Source organism: Monodon monoceros, unplaced genomic scaffold, assembly GCF_005190385.1.
Source record: "Monodon monoceros isolate NGI ecotype Baffin Bay Population unplaced genomic scaffold, NGI_Narwhal_1 Super_Scaffold_21, whole genome shotgun sequence".
NCBI classification, from domain to species: domain Eukaryota; kingdom Metazoa; phylum Chordata; class Mammalia; order Artiodactyla; family Monodontidae; genus Monodon; species Monodon monoceros.
This window is the reverse complement of record NW_021703778.1, coordinates 75,396,961-75,421,777: the sequence shown is the minus strand read 5'-3', so window position 1 is coordinate 75,421,777 and position 24,817 is coordinate 75,396,961. Positions and strand designations below refer to the sequence as shown.

The 24,817-nt window shown below is 40.4% G+C and overlaps 1 protein-coding gene across 2 annotated transcripts in view; it reads right to left on the bottom strand.

The window, feature by feature from the left end:
• The window catches only part of REC114 (REC114 meiotic recombination protein), a 97,425-nt gene extending 90,146 nt beyond the window's left edge, over positions 1–7,279 (bottom strand). Inside the window, exon 1 of one of the 2 annotated variants that reach the window (XM_029237249.1) lies at positions 7,118–7,279. In XM_029237249.1, the coding sequence (XP_029093082.1) occupies positions 7,118–7,276 (159 nt within the window). In that variant the 5' untranslated portion in view covers positions 7,277–7,279. The remainder of the gene's footprint in view (positions 1–7,117) is intronic. The other variant, XM_029237248.1, reaches the window with a different exon arrangement.
• Between the last annotated feature and the right edge of the window lie 17,538 nt (positions 7,280–24,817).

Genomic DNA, 24,817 nt, shown 5'->3' with positions numbered 1-24,817 from the left:
CAAAGAGAAAATCAAAAAATACTTGGAAACAAATGACAATGAAAACACAACACAGAACCTATGCAGTGCAGCAAAAGCAGTTCTAAGAGGGAAGTTGATAGCAATACAATCCTACCTCAAGAAACAAACATCTCAAATAAACAACCTAACCTTACACCTAAAGCAATTAGAGAAAGAAGAACAAAAAGACCCCAAAGTTAGCAGAAGGAAAGAAATCATAAAGATCAGATCAGAAATAAGTGAAAAAGAAATGAAGGAAAACAACAGCAAAGATCAATAAAACTAAAAGCTGGTTCTTTCAGAAGAGAAACAAAATTGATAAACCATTAGCCAGACTCATCAAGAAAAAAAGGGAGAAGACTCAAATCAGCAGAATTAGAAGTGAAAAAGGAGAAGTAACAACTGACACTGCAGAAACACAAAGGATCATGAGAGATTACTACAAGCAACTATATGCCAATAAAATGGACAACCTGGAAGAAATGGACAAATTCTTAGAAAAGCACAACCTTCTGAGACTGAACCAGGAAGAAACAGAAAATATAAACAGACCAATCACAAGCACTGAAATTAAGACTGTGATTAAAAATCTTCCAACAAACAAAAGCCCAGGACCAGATGCCTTCACGGGCAAATTCTATCAAACATTTACAGAAGAGCTAACACCTATCCTTCTCAAACTCTTCCAAAATATAGTGGAGGGAGGAATACTCCCAAACTCATTCTAGGAGGCCACCATCACCCTGATACCAAAACCAGACAAAGATGTCACAAGAAAAGAAAACTACAAGCCAATATCACTGATGAACATAGATGCAAAAATCCTCAACAAAATACTAGCAAACAGGATCCAACAACACATTAAAAGGATCATACACCATGATCAAGGATCATACTCCATGATCAATTATCCTGGGATAAAACCCAGTGGGGGTTTATCCCGGGAATGCAAGGATTCTTCAACATATGCAAATCAATCAATGTGATAAACCATATTAACAAATTGAAGGAGAAAAGCCATGATCATCTTAATAGATGCAGCAAAAGCTTTCGACAAAATTCAACACCCTTTTATGATAAAAACTCTCCAGAAAGTAGGCATAGAGGGAACTTACCTCAACATAATAAAGGCCATATATGACAAACTCACAGCCAATATCGTTCTCAATGGTGAAAAACTGAAACCATTTCCTCCAAGGTCAGGAAGAAGACAAGGTCGTCCACTCTCGCCACTATTATTCAACATAGTTTTGGAAGTTTTAGCCACAGCAATCAGAGAATAAAAAGAAATAAAAGGAATCCAAATCGGAAAAGAAGAAGTAAAGCTGTCACTGTTTGCAGATGACATGATACTATACATAGAGAATCCTAAAGATGCTACCAGAAAGCTACTAGAGCTAATCAATGAATTTGGTAAAGTAGCAGGATACAAAATCAATGGACAGAAATCTCCTGCATTCTTAAATATCATTTTTCCTAATGATGAAAAATCTGAAAGAGAAATTAAGGAAACACTCCCATTTACCACTGCAACAAAAAGAATAAAATACCTAGGAATAAACCTACCTAAGGAGACAGAAGACCTGTATGCAGAAAACTATAAGACACTGATGAAAGAAACTAAAGATGATACAAACAGATAGAGAGATATACCATGTTCTTGGATTGGAAGAATCAACACTGTGAAAATGACTATACTACCCAAAGCAATCTACAGATTCAATGCAATCCCTATTAAACCACCAATGGTATTTTTCACAGAACTAGAACAAAAAATTTCACAATTTGTTTAGAAACACAAAAGATCCCGAATAGCCAAAGCAATCCTGAGGAAGAAAAACAGAGCTGGAGGAATCAGGCTCCCTGACTTCAGACTATAATACAAAGCTACAGTAATCAAGACAATATGGTACTGGCACAAAAACAGAAATATAGATCAATGGAACAGGATAGAAAGCCCAGAGATAAACCCATGCACAAAAAACGTTCACCTTATCTTTGATAAAGCAGGCAAGAATGGAGAAAAGACAGCCTCTTCAATAAGTCGTGCTGGGAAAACTGGACAGGTACATGTAAAAGAATGAAATTAGAACACCTGCTAACACCATACACAAAAATAAACTCAAAATGGATTAAAGACCTAAATGTAAGGCCAGACACTATCAAACTCTTAGAGGAAAACATAGGCAGAACACTCTATGGCATAAATCACAGCAAGATCCTTTTTGACCCACCTCCTAGAGAAATGGAAATAAAAACAAAAATAAACAAGTGGGACCTAATGAAACTTAAAAGCTTTTGCACAGCAAAGGAAGCCATAAACAAGACGAAAAGACAACCCTCAGAATGGGAGAAAATATTTGCAAATTAAGCAACTGACAAAGGATTAATCTCCAAAATATACAAGCATCTCATGCAGCTCAATATCAAAAAAACAAACAACCCAATCCAAAAATGGGCCGAAGACCTAAATAAACATTTCTCCAAAGAAAATATACAGACTGCCAACAAACACATGAAAGGATGCTCAACATCACTAATCATTAGAGAAATGCAAATCAAAACTACAATTTCACCTCACACCAGTCAGAATGGCCATCATCAAAAAATCTACAAACAATAAATGCTGGAGAGGGTGTGAAGAAAAGGGAACCCTCTTGCACTGTTGGTGGGAATGTAAACTGATACAGCCACTATGGAGAACAGTACGGAGGTTCCTTAAAAAACTAAAAATAGAACTACCATACGACCCAGCAACCCCACTACTGGGCATATACCCTGAGAAAACCATAATTCAAAAAGAGTCATGTACCACAATGTTCATTGCAGCTCTATTTACAATAGCCAGGACATGGAAGCAATCTAAGTGTCCACTGACAGATGAATGGATAAAGAAGATGTGGTACATATATACAGTGGAATATTACTCAGCCATAAAAAGAAACAAAACTGAGTTATTTGTAGTGAGGTAGATGGACCTAGAGTCTGTCATACAGAGTGAAATAAGTCAGAAAGAGAAAAACAAATACCATATGCTAACACATATATATGGAAAATAAAAAATAAAAAAAAAGTTCTGAAGAACCCAGGGGCAGGACCGGAATAAAGACGCAGATGTTGAGAATGGACTTGACAACACAGGGATGGGGATGGGGAAGGGTAAGCTGGGACAAAGTGAGAGAGTGGCATGGACATATATACACTACCAAACATAAAATAGATAGCTAGTGGGAAGCAGCCGCATAGCACAGGGAGATCAGCTCGGTGCTCTGTGTCCACCTAGAGGGGTGGGATAGGGAGGGTGGGAGGGAGACGCAAGAGGGAGGAGATATGGGGATATATGTATATATGGCTGATTCACTTTGTTATACAGCAGAAACTAACACACTACTGTAAAGCTATTATACTCCAATAAAGACGTTTTTAAAATAAATAAAATAAAAGCAACCTGCAATTAACATCACCTTTCAAAATTATTCTCAAATTAGTAAACTAAATTACATTCAGCCATAAAATACATAAAATGGACCAATCTGTTATTATGATAATCCTTTCAGAAAGGCTGGGCTAACAGATATAAGGAATTAAAATCAAGTTCAAGATGTATTTCATTTGCTCATTCCACTTAAATGACAGACGGTTTAAATATTAACCCTATTAATAAAATGTTTGTATATTCATTATGAATCTGATTGCCTTACCTCATGACTCCACAAATTCATTTTATTAATTTTACTATAGGGCTGCCCATTTCATTCAAGATCTTCTACACTCTTGCCTCGCAAAGTTTGGTCCTTGGACCAACAGCAGCAGCATCACCTGGAAGCTGGTTAGAACTACAGAGTTTCACTGCCCATACCAGACCTACTAAGTCAGAATTTGCATTTTTCAAAAATATCCCCAAGCGATCTCCACGCACATTGACATCTGAGTAGCACAGTTCTAAACTGTTGATTTTTTTTCACACTTTTTTTTTCTTACAGTATTACAAAAAATGTATTTGCTTCCAAATTGTGGTTAACTTATCTACAGATAGTAACTTTTCATAATAATTCAACTCAGACAAATAAATCAATATATACATTCCCTAGTCTATATATAAGATGTCTTAGACTTGACCTTACCTCTCAACTAGGACTTCAAGTCTTAGAAGTACTAGACTTGTTGTACTATTCATTTTTTCTCTTAAGTCAACATTTTTGCCTTAGCATGTAGCCACTGTGATGAAAGTCTTCTCTGTAATTAAACAACTATATAGAACAGTACCAGGAAATCAGATTCTCCCCACAATTTCAGGAAAAAATGAAAAAACTCAAAATAGATTTCAAGGTTGAACTTAAAAGTCCCCTAGAGAAAAAAAAGCCCAGAATGACTCTATTCTCCACAATAATATATTTTTATGCTTTACCTAACACATATTTTTTTACTGCAGGTACCACATATTTTTGAAATGAGAAATTCACATGGGACTTAGTGAAGCTCTTTAGATGGCTCATCTTTTATCACTACTATTGCACAATAGTCACAGAACTCATAAAATAGAACAAATCTTGTTTTCTCTTCCGTTTTTCCCTCCCCAAATGACAGACCTGGGCTGAAACTGATCACAGCAGGTAGGATGGTTCGGCACAGATTCAAAGGAAGGTACAAATGTTCAGTTTTCAAAAGCACTGCAAAAGCCAAACCTCATCCCTTGTCACTGTAGCTGTGGCTTTATGCCAAACATCAGAAAACTGTTGAGAAGTGCCGCTCCTTATAAGCAATTATGAAGAGCTTTGCAAAGAAAAGGGGAAAAAAGTAATAACAGTTCCTTAGGATGGTCAATGTCCCTGGCCTCTAGGTTGCAATATAGGAATCTAATAGTTACCCAGTTGCATCTGAGGCCATGCATCTAACAAAGATGCCTGAGGTGAAAGGGAAGGTATCAAGGAACCTGTTGGGCAGTTTCAAAAATTAATTATGTCCTCAAACGTTCCCAGTTTGTTTTACAAGATCCTATTATAGATTAGTCATTCTTCGATTTAACTCTTTATTCACCCCATTTTGCATCTGCAGCCTATACAATTTCTCAGGTTACCATGTTCCACAAGAGTACAACTAAGTATTTAATGCCTTTTTTAATGGTCTTAGCTCTAATAGTCTAGATTTGGTGAACAATTCATTATGCCCCATCTCTACTCACATTCACAGCCAAGTCTCTCAGAAGACGTGTCCACGCACATTGGCCACACTTCCTCACCTACTAGTCACTCTTCAGCCCACCCCTATCTAGCTTCCACCCCCTTCACTCCACTGAAACTTCTCTTGGTAAAGACCATTAAGGAACTTCATGTTGCTAAATCCAATGGATACCCCTTAGTCATCATTATCCTTCACTCTGCGGCATTATTCAACAAAGTTAATTGTTCTCTCCCTCTTGAAGTAACTTTTTGTAGCTTTGATGGACCTGCTTTCTCCTGGGTGCCTCCCAACTCTCTGTCCCTTGCCAATCTTCTTTAGGAAGTCGGTCCCCTCCTGACCTACCTTGGGGCTTGGTCCTGGAATCTCGTATCATCTCATGACTATAAATGTCACCTTCGTGTTGATGACACATTTACATCTCCAGCCCAGATGTTTCTTCTGAGTCTAGACCAGCATATCCAACTACCCATTCAATATCCCCACTTGGATGCTGCATAAACACATTGAAACCCAATACATCTGAAACTGAAGTCTTGGATCTTTCCTTCACTGTTCCTCTTCCAATGTTTCCCAACCCAGTTGATCCTGCCAGAAACCCAAAAGTTGTTTACTCTCACCACTTATACCCAATCAATCTCCAAGTCCTGTCATTTTGGCCTCCAAAATATAGCTTTAACATGCCCGGTCTCCCCATCTCTACTGCCATCCTCCCACCCCTGCCCTCCCGTCTAAGTCATTACCATCTCGTGCCTGCCACACTGCAAAAGCATTCTATGGGATCTTCCTGACTCCACTCATATTCCTCTCCAATTCTGTCTCCACACTTCAACCAGAGTGAACTTTCAAAGATGAAAATGCTCCAACTTAAAATCCTTCAGTGTCTTCCTATTGGTTTTAGGACACTGTTCACAAGGCATCTGCCTACCTCTCCAGACAACCTCATTCCATGTTATCAGTCTCCTTGTTCTCTAAGTACCAGCCTTACTCTTTCTGTCTGCACATTACACATGCTGAGGTTTTCCGGGTGCAGGGCCTCTGCACACGTTGCATCCTCTGCCTGGAATAATTGTTCTCTTTCTTTTACTTTTCTCCTACCCGCTGCTGCCCAAACCACACCAACATATACACACATGCACAATCCAAAACCCCAGGGTCCACATCCAATAGTCAAGCCAGACCAAAAGGAACTGAATGACCAGCAACCTATGGCATTAAAACATATCACCAGGACAGAAAAAAAAAAAAAAAAAAGGATGATATCAGTAAACCCTTACATAACTTTATATGAGGCACTGTTTCAGGTGATTTATATATATTAACTTAATCAGTGCTCATAACAATCTTACCAAGTAGATACTATTATTATCCCTATTTTAAGATAAGGTAAATAAGGTACAGAGAGAATAAGTAGCTTAACCAAAGGTCACAGAAATTCAGTGGCAAAGCTAGGATTCAAATTTAGTCCTTCTTCTGTGTGACGCTTGGCTGCCTGAAGAAAGACAACTTGATTAAAGACTATTCAACCCTCCCTTCCACATAAGGGATGTGAAACTAGTTTACATAATTATACAGTATCCGCATAAATACTATGTCCTCCACTAGACTAAAAACAAACGAGGGTAGGGATCATTTATACCTTGCTCACTGATATACATCCCCGAGCACAATGAATAAAATCTAACACATAACTGACGCTCAGTAAATATCTGTCGAATATATGAATGTTTACCACTCCCTTGCATAATTATTTTGAGAATGCACTGGGTTCCAATCATTATACGTATTTCCTACGTTAGCTGTCGGCTAACCGCCCCTATCAGTCCTCTCCTTCAGTCGCCGTGGCTCTGGGCATGGCACTCAGGTACCAGGCCACCGCCTCCCCTCCCTCCCCACGGTGGGTGAGAGCCTCCCGGCCCTTCCCGCCCTCAGGCCTCACCTTCCATGTTGGGGAAGAGGCTGTGCCAGCTTCCTGGCCAGGCCCAGGTGGCTCTCCAGTGCCCGAGGGCATGAAGCGGGCATACCGCTGCAGAGGCCACTGTGCCGCACCTCCTCCCGGGAGCCCGAAACCCGCGTGCTCTTTTCCCGCCTCCGCCATGTTCGGCCCCCTGGCTAGCGCAGCCGCAGCTCGCTGGTGCCTGCCAATCGGCTCAACTAACCAATCAGGAAGCGAGATGACCCAAGGCCCACCCTCCCCAAGAGTGGAAGCCAATGGACAGGCCCCGGAGACTCGAACGGGGAGCGGGGTGAGGAGGAGCGGGGTGGGAGAGTTGGAGGGGAGTAGAGGTTGGGGGCGGTGCTCTTGGGGTTAAAGTCGTAGCTGTGGGCCTTGGGCGTCTTCTCGTCGTGCTGGACAAAGTGATGATGGTGACTTCCATCCTGAAGTGGGACTGTGACGCTTATAAATGGTAGTTGGTCTTGCCTTTGCTTCGTTCGGGCCCTCCCCTTCCCTCAGGCAGCCCAGGTCATTGTCCGGCTGCTCTGAGACCTTTGGGAAAACTGGCCGACTCCCTGTAACTTCTACGTGCTGGGGCTAGCCCGGCTCTTCGAGGCTGTCTGGACAAGTGTGTTTTCCTTCCTCACAGAAGACTTTCAGATGACAGTGGCGCTGCTCACCTGAACCCCACCGCAGCACAGCCCCAGTTCCACCCACCATTCAGGAAGTAGGGTTATTTCCTCATCATCCTGCAGCCCACTAGACATATTCCCCCCAGACGGGCAAGTTCTCTTTTAAAGAAGGTAGAGAATGGGTGGGATGTTGCCGACAGTGAAAGGTGTACCTCAATCAAAAGCAGGTGCAACTCAGTGACAGGCCTGAGTGATTTATAATCAACAAAGCACTTCTACACCTGTTATTTCATTTCTCCTCTCAATAACCTTGTGGTAAATTAAAGAAGCAAAACAGAGATTTTTACCCCCGTTGAATAGATGGAGGCAAAATAATGTCCTGATAGTAGAAGCAACTCGTATAAGGTTACACAGCCAGAGTAGAACTGTGGACTCTGCAATCTCTCCATGTGTCCACCCCACTTGCAAAGAATTTGGGTATCTGTCCAGTTTGTGTCAAATCAGAAGCATTGTGTATGGAAGATGGAAGCTATGTTAACCAAACTAATAGAGTTAAAATGTAAACAATTTTTAAAACCATGCATTTCAAAGGGTACTAAATGTATAGACAATGGTTGGAGAAGTGGTAATTTATTCACTCAACAAAGCACCATTAAATATCTACAGTATATAACTATGTTAGTCACCACAGGGGTTATGGAAATGGGTAAGGCAGCATCTATCCTTCTAGGACCTCAGGATCTAATAAAAAAGACAAAGAGAGGTACCTATGTTACCTGACAGTTAATGCCAAGTGAAAGGTGCTCTAAGGATTCAGATAGGGTAAAAGTCCGCAAACAGGAATGGCAGTGACATTTCAGTCCTAACTTGAAAGGTGAGAAAAAGCATCCCAAGGGAAGATGGAAGAAATTGGTATTCCAAATGGAGGGCAAGTTGAGGAGCAAAGTTGCAGAGATGAGGATAGTGACATAACCAGCCAGAATGCAAGGGATTTTAAGGAAGATGAGGCTACAAAGGTGGGTTAGGCAGAAGAGCACTGAACAGCAGCTAAGGAGAGTGAGTTTTACTTGGTAGATGGTGAGGAGCATGGAAAATTGGCATAGGGGAGTGACACTATCATAATGGTGGTCCAGGCAGACTAATCTTTGAGGGACATGTAGAATAAATTGCATTCAAGACAAGGGATATATTTTAGTGATCTTTCCATTAGTCCAGTAGAGCTTGAAGGGGTCAGATGTTAGAAATGGCTTCTGAAGGTCCTTAAATGACACAGTAGTACTGTATTTAATATAGTAGTAAATGGTTAGAAACTTGGTTTGAATCCCAATTCCAGCACTTGCCAGCTGTGTGACCTTGGGATGTCACTTAACTTCTCTGTGAAACAGGGTTAGCAAATACCCACCTTACAGGGTCCTAGGGAGGATAAAATAAGATCATATGTGGGAAATTTCTTGGTAAATTACAAAGCGGTACACTGTGGGTACTTTCTATTTGCAGGGTTAAAGTGACTTTCCGTGGGCTCCCTATAGGCAGGAGGATGGGAATGGGAGCCTGACGTTCGGTCTCAGAGGCGCTCACCTTCCAGATCCAGGGCTGCGGATGCTGTCAGAACCCTTCACAGGAGCAGATGGTGCTCACAGTTGGGACCCTGTCAGTGCCCAAGGACACCCAGGGTCCTGCTGGGCTCCCACCTGCAAGCTCCCTTCCTAGACAGTGCTCAAGCTTCTGGGGCCACCAACGTCTGCCAAGAACAGATCATGTCTGCAAAGGGAGATTAAAGCCACAGCTCAGTGCACAGAGGCTCTTAAAAACCTATGATATTAACAAATGTGACTTGAGCTTTCAAGAGGTCCCAGACACTGTACTAGGTGCCGGGGATATAGTAGATGACAAAACAGGTGTGGCTACTGCCCTCCTGAAGCATATGATCTAGTGTCTTGGGGCGAGACGGGGAGGTAGACAGAACATTGAGCAAATTACTCCATGTTTTTAATGGCCATTGTGTTTTCTTTGTTAAAGAGAAATCTGTAATATTAAGGTGTAATTTTATACAATAGAAAGCACAGATCTTATATGTTCGATTAGGCAAGTTTTGACACCTATATACATTCATGTAACCACCATCCAAACAAGATACAGAACATTTCCAAAAGCCCCAAGTTCCCTTAGGATTGCCTCCTTCCAGTCAGTCTCCAACTCCCAAGGTTAACCATTTGTCTGATTTTAATCACTGTAGATTAACTTTCCTGTTTCTGGATTTAATATATATATAAAACCATACAGAATATGCTCTTTTATATCTGCTTCTTTTGTTCAGTGTTATTTTGTCTTTTAGCTTCATCCATGTTGTTGTATGTACCAGTAGTTCATTCCTTTTTAGTGATGAATAAGCATTCTATTGTGTGGTTATATCACGATTTGTTCCTCACCTGTTGATGGGCATTTGAGTTGTTTTCTGTTTGTTTGGCTTTTTAAGCTGTTAGGAACATTTTTCTGTACCAGTCTTATTTGTAGAGATGTGCTGTCATTTATCTTCAATAACTATTGAGTGAAATTGCTAGTTTCTAGAGCTAGATATGTTTAACCCTATAAAAACTGCCAGAGAGTTCTCCATAGTGGTTGTACCATTTTGTATTCCCACCAGCAAAATATGAGAGTTCCAGTTGTCCTTGCTGACATTTGCATTGTCCAGTCCTTTCAGTTTTAGCAACTCTAGTGGATATATAGTGGTATCTCATTGTGGTTTTAATTTGCATTTCTCTGATAATGAATAATGTTGAGCCCCATCTCAAATGGCTTACTGGCCATTTGTGTATTTTATTTCATGAAGCATCTATTCAAAACTTTTGCCATTACTGATTTGTAGGAGTTCTTTACATATTCTAAATACAAGTTTTTTGTCAGATATATGTATTGAAAATATTCCTCCCATTCTATTGCCTTTTCATTTCCTTAATGTTTTCCAAAGAGCAGAAGTATTTAATTCTGAATGAAGTCCAATTTATTAATTTTTCAGGGGTTTTTTAAGTGCTTTTTTTGTCCTACCTAAGAAATCCCTGCATACTCTAAGGTTGTACACATATTCTCGTATGCTTTCTTCTAGAAACTTTATAGTTCTGTCTTTTACATATGATCCTCCTTGCGTTAAATTGTTTGTATAAAGTGAAGTAAAAATTAAGGTTCATTTTCTTATATGGATATAAAATTAATATTACACAGGAACAGCCCTCAACCAATGGCTGATGGAAACTGGCATATATATTCCCCAATTTCCTCACTTCTCAAGTGGACAACTCTGAGATTTGTGTAATACCCCATTCCCCAGAGTTCACCCGTGGGATCAGGCTCTAGTTACCCATGATGTAACTTGCTTGGTGATGATTCTTTTTTGGCTAACTTCTCTTCCCTGTCTCCTTCCCCTACCAGCGTTGCCTGAGATCTCTTCTCAAATAAATTACGTGCACTTGAATTTTTGTCTCAGGGTCTGCTTCTGGGGGAACCCAAACTAAGACAGGGACAAACAAGGCAGACAGTTCCCTGCCTTCATACATTTAGCTATAATATAGTCACATGCAAGAAGATGGCACAAAAGGCAGTAAGAGGAGGGAAAAGTCACTCTCACATCCAAAGCAGACCCTCCAATGCCTTGCTGACCAGCAGCAGTAGAACAACAGCATTTGTGATCAGGACTAATGAATAACAGGTGACTATGAGCTACTCCATCCCCCTCTTAGGAGACTGTTACCAGCTTTTTAAAACCTAGCCCCAAAGTATAAAAAAACAGTCATTTATTTCACTGAACATTTTTTGATCCCAAATCCTTTTACTGTGTAACTCTATTTTGCAGGTGGCACAAATGACAGAGATGCTGGTTTCATGAGTAGTCAGCATAATCGTTGGAGGCAGGCTGCAGGGCTGGTTTTGGAATCCTCACACGTCTCTTTCAAAGCAGGCCAGGGACCCCATCCAACCCCTCTCCCTAGGATGCTGAATCAGCAAAGGAAATGATCGCTTCAGTCTCCTTGGGTCTCCTAGATGATAGAGAAATATGCACCCTTACTTCGCCTGCCATGTCCCTCAGCAACAGCTCTGGGGACCACACAGTGATTGGAAGCTGCAGGGCATTGCTGGCGGCTGTGGGGTTTCCCAGAAAAGCCCTGTTTGCATAAGTCAAGCCAGGTGAGGTGTCTCCATGATGTCAGACCTGGGGATGCTGTGTAAGAAAGGGATGTTTCCATGGAACTCTACACTCACTTCTAGAAAGCAATTATTTTCAAGTTTCTGCTCTGTTTCTTTCGCAGGCAAAAACTAACTGCTCCATTTCAGGTAATTGAAGGGATTTCCACGTGACTGAGCACAGACAATTCCAACCTGTCCACAGGCTGCTGATCACTGGCACAACATGAAGAGAGATTAATACAGACTTTTTCCACTTGTTAAACACACAGAGAATACTAATCAGCTAGTAAAATGTTTGCCTTCTGGTAGATTTGGGGGCACATTTTACCAAGGTGGATTAGAGTCAGAAATAGGAGCTTTAAGCAAACGCCAAAGACCATGCACTCATACCTTCAGGGGAAGGCTTATATTGTACTTATGTTGGAATCCAGAGTTCCTGGCACATGGTAGGTCCTCAATTATTTTTAACAAAAAGATAGCAAATTTTAAAATGGAAGAGTGAAATGGATAACTTAAAAATCATTTTGAGGGTATAAAGGGCTGACACGGGGAGGTGGTTAATAATCCTTTCCTATCTTTATCTCCACACAAGTTGGAACAAGAAGAAACATCTTCATATCATAAAGAACTGAAGCTAAAGCTGAGGAAGAAATTTTTGTATCTCAAAATCTTAATCTCAGAGCTGTATATTCAGGAAATTTACAACCCTGAAGCCTACAAATATATAGTCAAATATCAGAGCATAGACAGGAAGACCCCCTTGAAGTCTCTTCCAATTTGACGCATCACTTATTCCATCATTTGTTGCCTGACCCAGGAGAAGTCATTTAACCCACCTCTGGAGAGTGAGGCTGCAATATTTACAATTTACGCCTCAGAGGACAGATGAGAGCATTGTAAAGAAAACGCTTTGTGCCGGAGGGTGACTCAGCAGAAGCAGTTTTTAGCTTAGTTGTCGAGAATATTTTGAATATTTGAGCCTGCAGCCATTGCAACTGCACCTCCAGCAGATGGTAGGTTAGGACTGGCAGAAGCTGGGAGGTCAAAATTTTAGGGGGACCCCAAGGAATGGTCAGGGCTGCTTGTACTGTTTTCTCATGCCGAAGACTGCAGCCCTGAGTGCATCACAATATGTTTCCAAATGAAAATCCTTTCCCCAGGGGATCATTCTAACAATAAATTGAGAGACCGGGAGAAAGAGTGATTTTTTTTTTTTTACTGGTCATGTGAGTTCAGCTAATCTGTTCAGTCCTTTATTCAGCTAGCATTTGTTGGGCTTACTCTGTGCCAGACACTAAGCAAGGTAACAGAGAAACAAATCTGAATAGGACACAGCTCTTCTCTTGAAAATGCTTATAGTCTGGTAGAGGGACAGACACAAAAACAACTAATTTGCAGTGTAATGTGGAAGATGCTCACTAAAGGTACAGACCAGGTATTTTGTTGGTGCAAAGTAGAAGTGATACATTCAAAACGGAGCAGTAGGGAAGGTGTGCAGAAGGGTGGAGACTCTTTTTTGTCTTGTGGTAAAATTCACATAACATAAAATTCATGATTTTAACCATTTTAGTGTACAATCAGTGGCATTTAGGACATTTACAATGGTGTGAAACCATCAGCACTATCTAGTTCTGGAACATTTTTATCACTCCAAATGGCAACAGCATACCCAGGAGCAATCATTCCCCATTTTCTCCTCCCCCAGTTTCTGGAAGCCATTAGTCTGTTTTCCATCTCTATGGATTTTCCTGTTCTGGATATTTCATATAAATGGAATCATACAATAGACAGCCTTTCATGTTTGGCTTCTTTTGCTTAGCATAATGTTTACAAGATTCATCCATGTAAATAGCATGTATCATCGGTACTTCATTCTTTTTAATGGTTGACTAATACTCCATTATATAGATATACCACATTTTGTTTACCATTCATCATTTGATGGACATTTGGTTTGGTTCCACCTGGGTGGGGACTCTTGAACAGTGCTTTATTTATCTGAATAAAAATGGTTTTGCATGGGACTTCCCTGGTGGTGCAGTGGATAAGAATCTGCCTGCCAATGCAGGGGACACGGGTTCGAGCCCTGATCCAGGAAGATCCCGCATGCCACGTAGCAACAAACCCGTGCACCACAACTACTGAGCCTCTGCTCTAGAGCCCATGAGCCACAACTACTGAGCCTGTGCACCTAGAGCCTGTGCTCCGCAACAAGAGAAGCCACCACAATGAGAAGCCCGTGCACCGCAACAAAGAGTAGCCCCTGCTCGCTGCAACTAGAGAAAGCCTGCGCACAGCAAAGAAGACCCAATGCAGCCAAAAATAAATAAATAAATAAATAAATTTTTTAAAATGACTTTTCTATCCTTGTAAAACAAAGCAATACAGACTTCCAGGCACCATAGTATATAGTTAAGTTACTACTCCACAGCTTCTTCCATCTCCAGACACATAGCAATGACAGGTCAGATATAAGAAGAGACAACCAAAAAGAGATAACTGGGATCAAAGACAAGGCAAGCATCTCTGGGGCCAGAAATTTGCCACAGTGAGTAAGGATGAAGCCAGGGTCATGCTGGGCTCCAAGTCTGGACCCAGACAGTCCAGGAGACTCATTCCAACAGAGAAACAGGAGCCAAACAGCTCCACACAAGGCACAGAATAGAGTCAGGTTCCCTGCACGAAGCCAGGAGTGGGAGTCAGTGCCCCTCCTTTGAAGGGGGCCTAACAAGGCTGCCACCCTGATGCTTGGTATCATTGTTTCCAGGTTAATAGGAACCTAAGGAGGCAGCTGAACAGACACAACCTCACAAGCAGGAACTGAGCCAAGTCTCCTGCAGCCTCTGTGACGGGATAGCCCCAACGTTGCAGCAGAAGAGGGGCGCTGAAACACCCCTATAAGACTTGGTTCTGAACTGGGGCCTGGGAGGTTAGAGGAAGGCAGCAACACATCCCTTCCACTACTAGAAAGTAAAGGAAAAAGCGGATATATGTATATGTATAACTGATTCACTTTGCTGTGCAGCAGAAAGTAACACAACATTGGAAATCAACTATACTCCAAAAAAAATTGTTTTAATTAAAAAATAAGAAAAGAAAGTAAAGGAAAGATGAAGAAGCAGAGAACTTTCCACTTAAAATGACTTTAAAAAATCGAAAGTCTAAAACACATGAGGAAATATAATTCTAGGAAAGACAACAAAAGCAACAATAGCAATACAAACTCACTTCTGAGAAAATGAATTGTATAAAATAGACTAACAAAAATGTTTTAAAATGATCAGTACTATTATGACCTACAACAACATGGGTGAATATAATTCATGGAATATATTATATATCATATATAACAATACAGATAATATAATATTGAAAAAAGAAGCTGGACACAAGAATACATAACAAATGCTTACATTGACATAATGTGAAAAAAAAATCCAGACAAACTAATCTACGATGTTAGAAGTCAGGACAGTAGTTACCCTTGGAAGAGGGCCCAAAGGGATGCTAGAAATATTTTATTTAACTTGGGTGCTTGTTACATGGATGCCTTCATTTTGTGAAAAGTCATTGTGTTACATATATAGTCAATCCTCTTTATTTGCAGATTCCATGTTTGCAAATTTGCCTACTCACTAAAATTTATTTGTAACCCCTCCCCCCCCGCCCCAATCAATACGTGCTGCACCTTTGTGGTCCTTCATAGACATATGCATTGAAGGGAAAATTCTGAGTCATCAGACACTTGTGGTCCCACCTAAGGTGGAACAAGGCAACACTCAGCCTTCTTGTTTCAGCTGTCATACCATAAACTAGGGTCCTTTTTGTAGTCTACCTACTGCCATGTTTTTCACATTTTTATTGGTGATTTCACTGTTTAAAATGGCTCCCAAGCATAATGCTGAAGTGCTGGCTGGTGTTCCTAAGCTCAAGCTGTGACATGCCTCATGGAGAAAATATGTGTGTTAGATAAGCCTCCTTCAGACATGAGTTATAGTGCTGTTGGCTTTGAGTTCTATATTAATGAATCAACAATATATATTAAATAAGGTATCATTAAACAGAAACACACATAAAACAAGGTTATGTATTGATCAGTTGATGAAATGTGGTGACCAGAGGCTCTCAGGAACCTAGCCTTGCATTTCCCCTAGGAGCAATTGTTCAATATTTGTGAATTCAGTGTTCAATTTAAGCAATAAATACATTTTCAATGTAATAAAAACTAAGAAAGTTTATACTTCCAGACACTCATTAAAATAATTATTAAAGGATTTATTTAATGATAACACAGAAATTTGTTTAAAACACAGAGAAATTGACTGGTAAAAAATACTTTTTGTGTAAAAATGTAAAATGGAAATTCTAAAGAAGTGCAACAAGATGGAGGATGAGATGTTCAAAAACTAGTTAAATTATGGCAATGTCTGAAAGTAGGATTAAAATATTTAATAACATCAATTTTGTTAGAAAAGTTAGTTTAGTGTGTATATGTTCAACAAATTAGAGAAACTACTAAAAAAATAGAAGTGTAATCTTTGTTCCAAAGGAGTAGACTAAAACAAGAGTGTTGGGGTAAAGAAAAACCTATCAACAAAAAGGAAAAATAAAGAAAAATGGTAAAGAGAAATCATGTGTAAGCTGGTACTGAAAATTCAAACATATAGACACTCACAAAAATGTAATAGATTATACTCTTATTAAAAACATAAATTTTCAAATCATACTTTTCAAGTTTAGCTATATGATAAAATTAATTACATTATATAAAGTTAGAATTATAAGATTATCAACTAGAAGATCATTAGACTATAAAATGTTCAAATTATCAGATGAAAACACCACACACACAGGTACACACATAGAAAAGTAATCACAGATTATAAAGTGAAATATCAGTATAGCAAAATATCAAAAAAGAAGTATTGAAAACAGAAATATAAAAGACCAAATGTATTTTCATATTAATAAATGTAGATATCAACTCACCTGGGAGAAAAAGACTATGATCTCAAAGTAAAGTAGAGGAGAACTTTATGAACTTTGTTCACATTTCAACAAGTTTCTGAAGAGAAAAAAATTACATGAGGAAGGGTAACTGATAGAGTAGATCAAAGGAAACTGCAGCCTGGAGAAACTTAGAAGGATGATATAGCCTAGAAGAAAGCCAACATGCCCGGCAGAGATGGCATGTATCCCCAGAAGGCAGAGTAAAATGTGGGGCAGAAAACAGATGGATTAACGGAATGTCTATGAATGGAACACCTTCTCACTACTTGAATGTAAAGTATCTAGCCACAGGGTGTCTCCTCAAGCAGAAGGTTCTTTCATGGAGAGATTAAATAACTCCTATTTATCTGTCATTTGGGGGCTATTCAGAGTAAAAGTGAACTTCCTATCTGATAACATAAAGCAAAGTTCACCAATTCTACAGCCCAACCCGTTTTATAGCTGCAATCAGTTTTTTAGTGCCTCACTCTTAAATAAAAACCCACAATATTATCAGATATTTGAGAAAAATATCCACCATAAAAAAGAGACTACAAGAAAGGATAAATGACCACAGAGAAAAGAGATAACATAGAGAAGAAACGAAAAATAATAATTCAAATCTTCAGAGAGACATGAAAATCTATTGCATCTGTAAAACAAGAAGAGGTTGCTATGAAAAAAGAAGCAATTAGAGAAAAGAGTGCTTTCAGAAAATAAAAGATATGTTGAACAGATATAAAAGAAAGTAGAGGAGTTGGAAAATAAAGTTGAGGAACTCTCTCAGAAAGTAGGACAAAAAGACAAAGAGGTAGAGCATGCGAAAGAAAAGATAAGAACAATCTGGGAGTTCCAGTAGATCCTACTCAGCCATTCTGACAAGTGTACAACCTGGAAAAGTAAGAGACATATGGACAATCCTGGACAAATGGAAGCTGGAAGACCATGGATAAATGTGCTCATCTTCTATCCCTGGAGAATACATTTTCATGGTGCTTTCTCTGTGGTTCCCAAAGAAATCTATAGTGGAATGGAGCCCCACTAGAGTTGCTTACAATGGTAACCAGTTAGATACCTATTCTTGGACTGGCTTTCTCTCCTTCCCTCTTTCATTCTTCCCAGTTCCCCCACCTCTATTTCCAGGAATCACCTCCCAAAATAAACATGCAACACTTTATCTTGGTCTCTGTTTTGGGGATGAATCTACACTATGACATTAAATGTTCCCAAATTTATCATGATTACAAAAAAAAATCCAGCTTTATTCTTTTATGTGTTTCCAAGTAACCATGTATAATTTATTCTCTAGGGTGTAAACCTAAAAATAGAATTGCTCAGTCACATGTATGCATTTTCCCAATTTTATTAGCAATTGCCAAGTTTCTTTCTCATGTGGTTGTACTAATTTACATTGTTGTCCATGCTGTTGAAAATTCACATTTTCCCACATCTTCTTCAATACTGGTGTGGTCTGATTTTAATTCTTGCAAATAACAGTCATTATTGTTTTGATATCCATTTCCTTGATCACTAGTGAAATTAAGCATCTCTTCATATGCTCACTGTCCATTTTGTTTTCTTCTTATATGAATTCCTCATTCATATCCTTTTGAAACTCAATTTTCTATTGAGTTTGTCTTTTTGTTATTAATTTATAGCAGTTCTTCATATATTCTAGATACCCATCCTTTATCTGCTAGATATGTTGTGAATATTTTCTCCCAGTGTTTTACTTATGTTCTAACTTTCCCTATGATAATTAGTTTTTTATTTTTAATGGACTCAAATCTATTTTTTCCTTTATTGTTTGTAATTTTTATGTTTTATTTAAGAAATCCTTCTTTTCTTGGAAGCTCATAATGATATTTACTTATTTTCCCTTCTCACAGTTTTACAGTTTGGTTTCACATTTAGGTCTTTAATACATCTGAAATTAATTTTCATGCATGGTGTGAGGAATCAGTGTTTTTGAGCTAATAAGCATCAAGAAGAAGCTTTTTTTTTTTTTTTTGCCTTAAATAATGCTTCTTGCAGAAACATCTTGGCATTTTGCACAACGCACGTTTGTCAGACCTAGAAATGGCAGAAAGGTAGCAAAGGAGGGGGGAAGCATGAAGAAACTAGGGATAGTAGAGGAATTTCACATATCGTCCAAATGTGAGTGCTGAGACCTTGTTTAGGCAAAGCAATCATACAAAAACTACTTTGAAAATGTTTACAGTGGGTCTCAGTGGAACATTAGTGAATATTTTTCCAGCCCCTTACACCCTCTAGTCAGCTGAAATATGTTCAGGGAGATTGTGAAAACTATGAGAAGAGAAAATAAGTAGTTTCACTCTGAACCAAACACAATGAAAAAAGGAGGTCTGCAGCAAGAAGATCACTTTTCAGGGACTAAGCTAAAGGGTTTGGGAATGTTCTGCTATTTTGGAATAGCTACACACCCTATATTCATTCATTCATTCATCCCACATGTTTTGTTTGTTTGTTTTTGCGGTATGCGGGCCTCTCACTGTTGTGGCCTCTCCCATTGTGGAGCACAGGCTCCAGACGCGCAGGCTCAGCGGCCATGGCTCACGGGCCCAGCCGCTCTGTGGCATGTGGGATCCTCCCGGACCGGGGCACGAACCCATGTCCCCTGCATCGGCAAGCGGACTCTCAACCACTGCGCCACCAGGGAAGCCCTTGTTTGTTTTTTTTAACACACATGTATTGAGCACCTACTTCATTCCAGGGACTATCCTGGGCGCATGTGAGCTATAGAGATGAATAAATCCCCCTCCTTGACCTCAGTGAGCTCCTTTCTAGGCAAAAAGACAAATACGTAAGGAAATAAATCTCCATCCTATGTGATAAATGTAACAAAAGCAACTACAGGGCACCACACAAACTTAGCACAGAGCACAGAGGAATGATGTATCTAGGTCCGGAAGGGGAGGAGGTCAAAGACATGTTCCTAGAGAAGCTAACACATGAGAGATTATTCAGAGGTGAACAGCTGTGCACTAGGTCGACAAGGGAAGGACATGAGGAGCCTTTGGAAGACGTTCCAATTTGAGGGAGCAGAGAAAGCAGATATGAGAGGCAATTTTGCCTCCAGGTAGTGAGGGAGGGTTTGAAAATGTCACAGCAACAACATCTATTTCTCCCAATTTTCTATTTTTTTCCTCTCTGATTTGAACTTGTCTTAGTTCTGAAGAAAAGATACAGTGTCAGCAAAGAGAACAAACATGGGCTGGAATTTACCTTCTTTTGAATAAATATCTAGATTTCTTTCATTCACTAATAAAGTTTACAGTTAAGCACCTATTGTGTGCCAGGTGCTAGAGACACAAGAGAAATTCTTGTGAAAAGATGGTCATGTTGTACACCTAAAACTAATACAATGTTATATATGAATTGTATTTTTAAAAATAGATAGGCAGTCAGGAATACACACATTGATAAGATAGATCCTCCAGTGAAGAGCTGTACCCAGGTCCAGCACGTGTAAAGACAGCGCCCAATTCTGTTTGGGAGAATCAGGGAAGAGAAATCAGGGAAGCATGTGGTCCATGAGTTCAAACTTGATAGGTAAATAGAAAGTTTGCCAGGCAGAGAGGTAGGAAGGAGGTCATTCCAGTGGAGGTCGCAAGATTTTATGTGAGAAAACTGATCATAACCTCCCTTCCAGCTGTACTGCCTCATCCACAGCACATAACTCAAAGAAAAGCAAAGCATCCTCTGAAGTACAGAGGCCACTGATTGGATGAGAGGTGGCCTCCTGACAGGAAGACAGTGTCTTGTGAAGTAACTGGGCACAAAGTGCTTTAACCAATTAAGAGGCACTGGAAACTGAATTTAGCCAATCAGACTGAACCCCTTAAGAATTTAGAGAATGCAGAGTGGGCTGTCCAGTCAGAGTAGAAGGATGATGAAGCCTGTGCTCGGAGAGAAGAGGGGACCTGGTTAGAGCCTCTGGTGCCTGGAGTCCCCTTGAGTACTGGATAGCTTCTTGATGCTAGATCCTGTCCACATGTGTGCTTACAATAAAGTCCCTTCCTTTCTCAAGTAGTCTCATACCTCCAGGTCTTGCAGCCAAGTCCTGCACAACTACTCACACACATATACAGTGTGCAAAGTAATGGAGTGGGTAGCAAAACATTTCAGGGAACCTGTAGTTTAGGGCAACTCCAGGTAAGATTTAAGAAAGGTCATAAGAGTTAACATTTACTGAGTGTTTACTATATGCCAGGACGGTTTTAAGTGCTTCACAATATAAACTAACCTAATTCTTAAAAAAACTCCATGAAGTGCTATTAGCCCATTTTACCAGTAAGGAAACCCAGCAATAGAGATGTAAAACAATAATCCCCAAGTTTGCACAGATAGTAAGTACACAGATAGCAAAGAATTTGAAGGCAGGCAGTTTGGTTCTAGAGTCCTTGGTGGCTTAGCCACCAAGCCACACCCATTCTGTAGCATTAAGAGATGTTGCTGGAGAGGTAGGCAGGGGACAGATCATGAAAGACCTTGTATGCCTTGCTAAGGAGTCTATACAATTCAACAGAGCCGTCCTGCGTTTAGCTGCTTTACATATTGCACTTCTGTTTGAAGATTTCCTTTAGATATAGGGTCTGCTTCTAAAACTGTGAAGGCAATGGCGGTTACAGAGGAATTTTGAGCTAGAGAGTGAGGTGGTCTTTTGATCTGCCTTTTAGAAAGATCAAGCTGGCATCGGTGTGGAGAATGAATCGTTGGTATCTGCAACCATAGGCAGGGCCATGGCAGTGGTCCAGATGAGAGGTGAACAGGTCTGATGTAGAGCAGGGTAGCAGGAATGGGTGTGAGATGTATTTAGGAGGGGGACTCAACAGGACAGAAGAGACTGATGGAAGGTGAAGGAAGGAAGTAGGGGGTCTGGGAGCCTGGGACTTGATACTCCATACTCAAGGGCACACCTCATACATGTGCACATTGGTTTGCATGCACACACTATGCGTAGAGGAGCATTATTAACTCCAGGTAGGAAGACACACACTCAGATTCACAAATGCATTTCCACACTAGGTGTGGAAATCTGCAAAGCTCCCTTCCTCCTCTTACTCTCTGTCAGGATCCTGTTCTGAAATTGCTGTTCTATTACAGATAGATTTGTCATAGATCTATCTATCTGCGTGGTTCTCAGCCTGGGGCATCCCACCCCTCCATGAGGGGAGGTTTGAAAATATGTGGAGGCAATTTTAGTTGTTGCAATGGCCTGGACATCCTACTGACCTTTAATATCCAGGGACCAGAGTTGCTAAACGTTGTGCGATAAAAAACTGTCTCACCCCAAATACCCACAGCACCACCTCTGAGAAATACTGGAAGAACTTTGTAGTCCAAGAGCCCCAGGTTTGAAACTCATCGCCTCACTTTACTGGATAGGGCAAATTATGATTTTTGAGCCTCAGTTTCTCTACCTGTAAGATAGGAATCTATTACCTGCCTCCCAGGATTCTTACAAGGATTCTGCAAGGTAACATAATGCTTCACATGTATGGAGTTCTTGGTAAGACTAGTTTCCTTTCCTTGTTTAGCATTGCAGTCCTTTTCTCAACTTCCTTTTTTGGGTCACTAACTAGTGTTCTAATTTCCAAGAAGCAAATGTTGCTCCCACCCCTCTCATGATCCTGGGTGCAGAGCAGGCTGTGCAGTCCACTTCAGGGGTAAGTGATTGACAGCAAAATGTCCCTTGAAATAACTCATGAACAGCTTGTGGAAGTTAGCTGTCAGAAATTCCAGTTCAGGAAGAGCTGTTTCCAGCACTAGTGGCTGTCAGCCCATTATATTTATAGAGACAGGGGCAGCGTGGATGAATGGATGGTTCAAGCCCAAAATGGGGGTGAAATGATGGAGAGGTCTGTGGCTGAGTTTCCTTACTTCAGAAATCAGAGAGCTAATCTTTCTACAAGGATGTTTGTAAGCCCCTGGGTTGTCTGAAGTTTTTTAACCAGTGTCTTCAAGATGGTAATAACAGATACTTATGTTAGATTAACTCAGTGATTAACTAAAGTGTCTAGCACTGAGCTGAACACTTTATTTACATTACCTCTAAATGTTCATAACCAATTATCAGGGCAATTCTTGTATTACTTATTTTATAGATGCGAACATTGAAGCTTGGCAAAGTGGAGTAGCTTGCCCAGCATTATACAGCTACAAATGATCAAGCTCATTTTGACACTGGCTTGTCTTGACTCCGATGCTCTCTCTCTTCACTAATCGCAACAGATGACCAGGAAGGCTTTTGCTGAGTTTTATTTTTGTTCTCTTTAGTCCATGGTTCCCTTGGTGTTTGACAGTGACAGTCCTGACCTCCCTTGAAGCTGTGTGTCTGGTGGTGGGAATCCCCCTGTCCATGTACAGTGATAGGCTGGGTGTCAGTGAGGATCCCTGGGCTATGGGGTGCCCAGCACCGGTGACCGAAGGTAGACCAGACTGCTGTATGTGATGGTGTCTGCTAAATGATAATAACTATAATTGTGACTGAGGTCACTGCTGCAGTGTAAGAGCCACTGACCACCTGATTGATTGGGTGACCACCCTGATTGATTAATAATTGTGCCATACTGCTCATTAAATATTTTAAAATTTTATTTATTTTACTTTTGGCTGCACTGGGTCTTCGTTGGGGCTCGCGGGCTTTCTCTAGTTGTGGTGAGTGGGGGTTACTTTTCGTTGCAGTGTGTGGGCTTCTCATTGCAGTGGCTTCTCTTGTTGTGGAGCATGGGTTCTAGGTGCACGGGCTTCAGTAGTTGTGGCGCATGGGCTTAGTTGCTCCGCGGCATGTTGGATTTTCCCGGACCAGGGCTCAAACCCGTGTCCCCTGCATTGGCAGGCAGATTCTTAACCACTGTGCCACAAGGGAAGCCCTCATTAAATATTTTGAACATCACCTCTAATTGTATTATTAAATTAAGGCTGATTTCAGAATGCTGGCCTCATTCTATACATTACTATGAAAAAGTCTAGTGAAAGGAGTTTGCTACTTTTTGTTGCATTTAGAACACTATTATTATAAATATCAAAGAGCATTTTTACATTTATGGTTTCTAAATTCCCAAAGAAATACTAGCTCATTGTAAGTAAAAATTTGGAATACACTTAAATACTTTTATCTGTTAGCTGCCTAGCCAGGACTCTAGCAATACCCAAGATTTTTTTCAGATACCTACCCCTCCCCACGGTAGCCCATCTGCTTTGGGTGGGCCTTGCTTGTCCCGAGATAATCAGGATAATGATTCACAAATGGAGATGTGACACAATATGACCAAGGAGACTCAAGTGTCAGTTGTCTGGGCCATATGAGAAAAAATTTTCCTCTTCTTTTGAAAGAGCTGCCAGGAGAGAGGTTCTCTCCCTGGGACATCATGGTAAGTATCAGCAAAGCTTAGAACTTCTGTAGCCACTTTGGCACCATGAAGGGAGCCAGCCTTGGGGTAAAGCTGGAGCCTTGGAAGGCAGAGCAGAAAGAGGGAAGGAAACCAGTCTCTGAAGGGGAACAGCATCGCTGAACCTTTGAACCAAATCGGCCCTGAAGCTCTCCTCACCTCTGTCCTTTTCAGTTATGTGAGCCCATAAATCCCCTGTATTTTTCAATCCAGTTCGATTTGGGTTTTCTATTTCTTGCAACTCAAAGCATAGTTGTTGGTTAACTGCCATAGAAATCTAAAAGGAAAAAAAAAAAAAAAGCAAGCTCAAAGCAGCCTACTATCAAATCAAGACACGTTGTAAAGGCCGTTGGGCCTGCATGGCAATATTTAAAGTGACCCTCATTTCCTTCAGCTAGAGAACAGATTGTGCTAAAAAATCAGGCCAAGGTTTGATTGTGAAGGAAAATGAATTCATAGCCCTAACAAATCTATGCTAAACTCAGGGC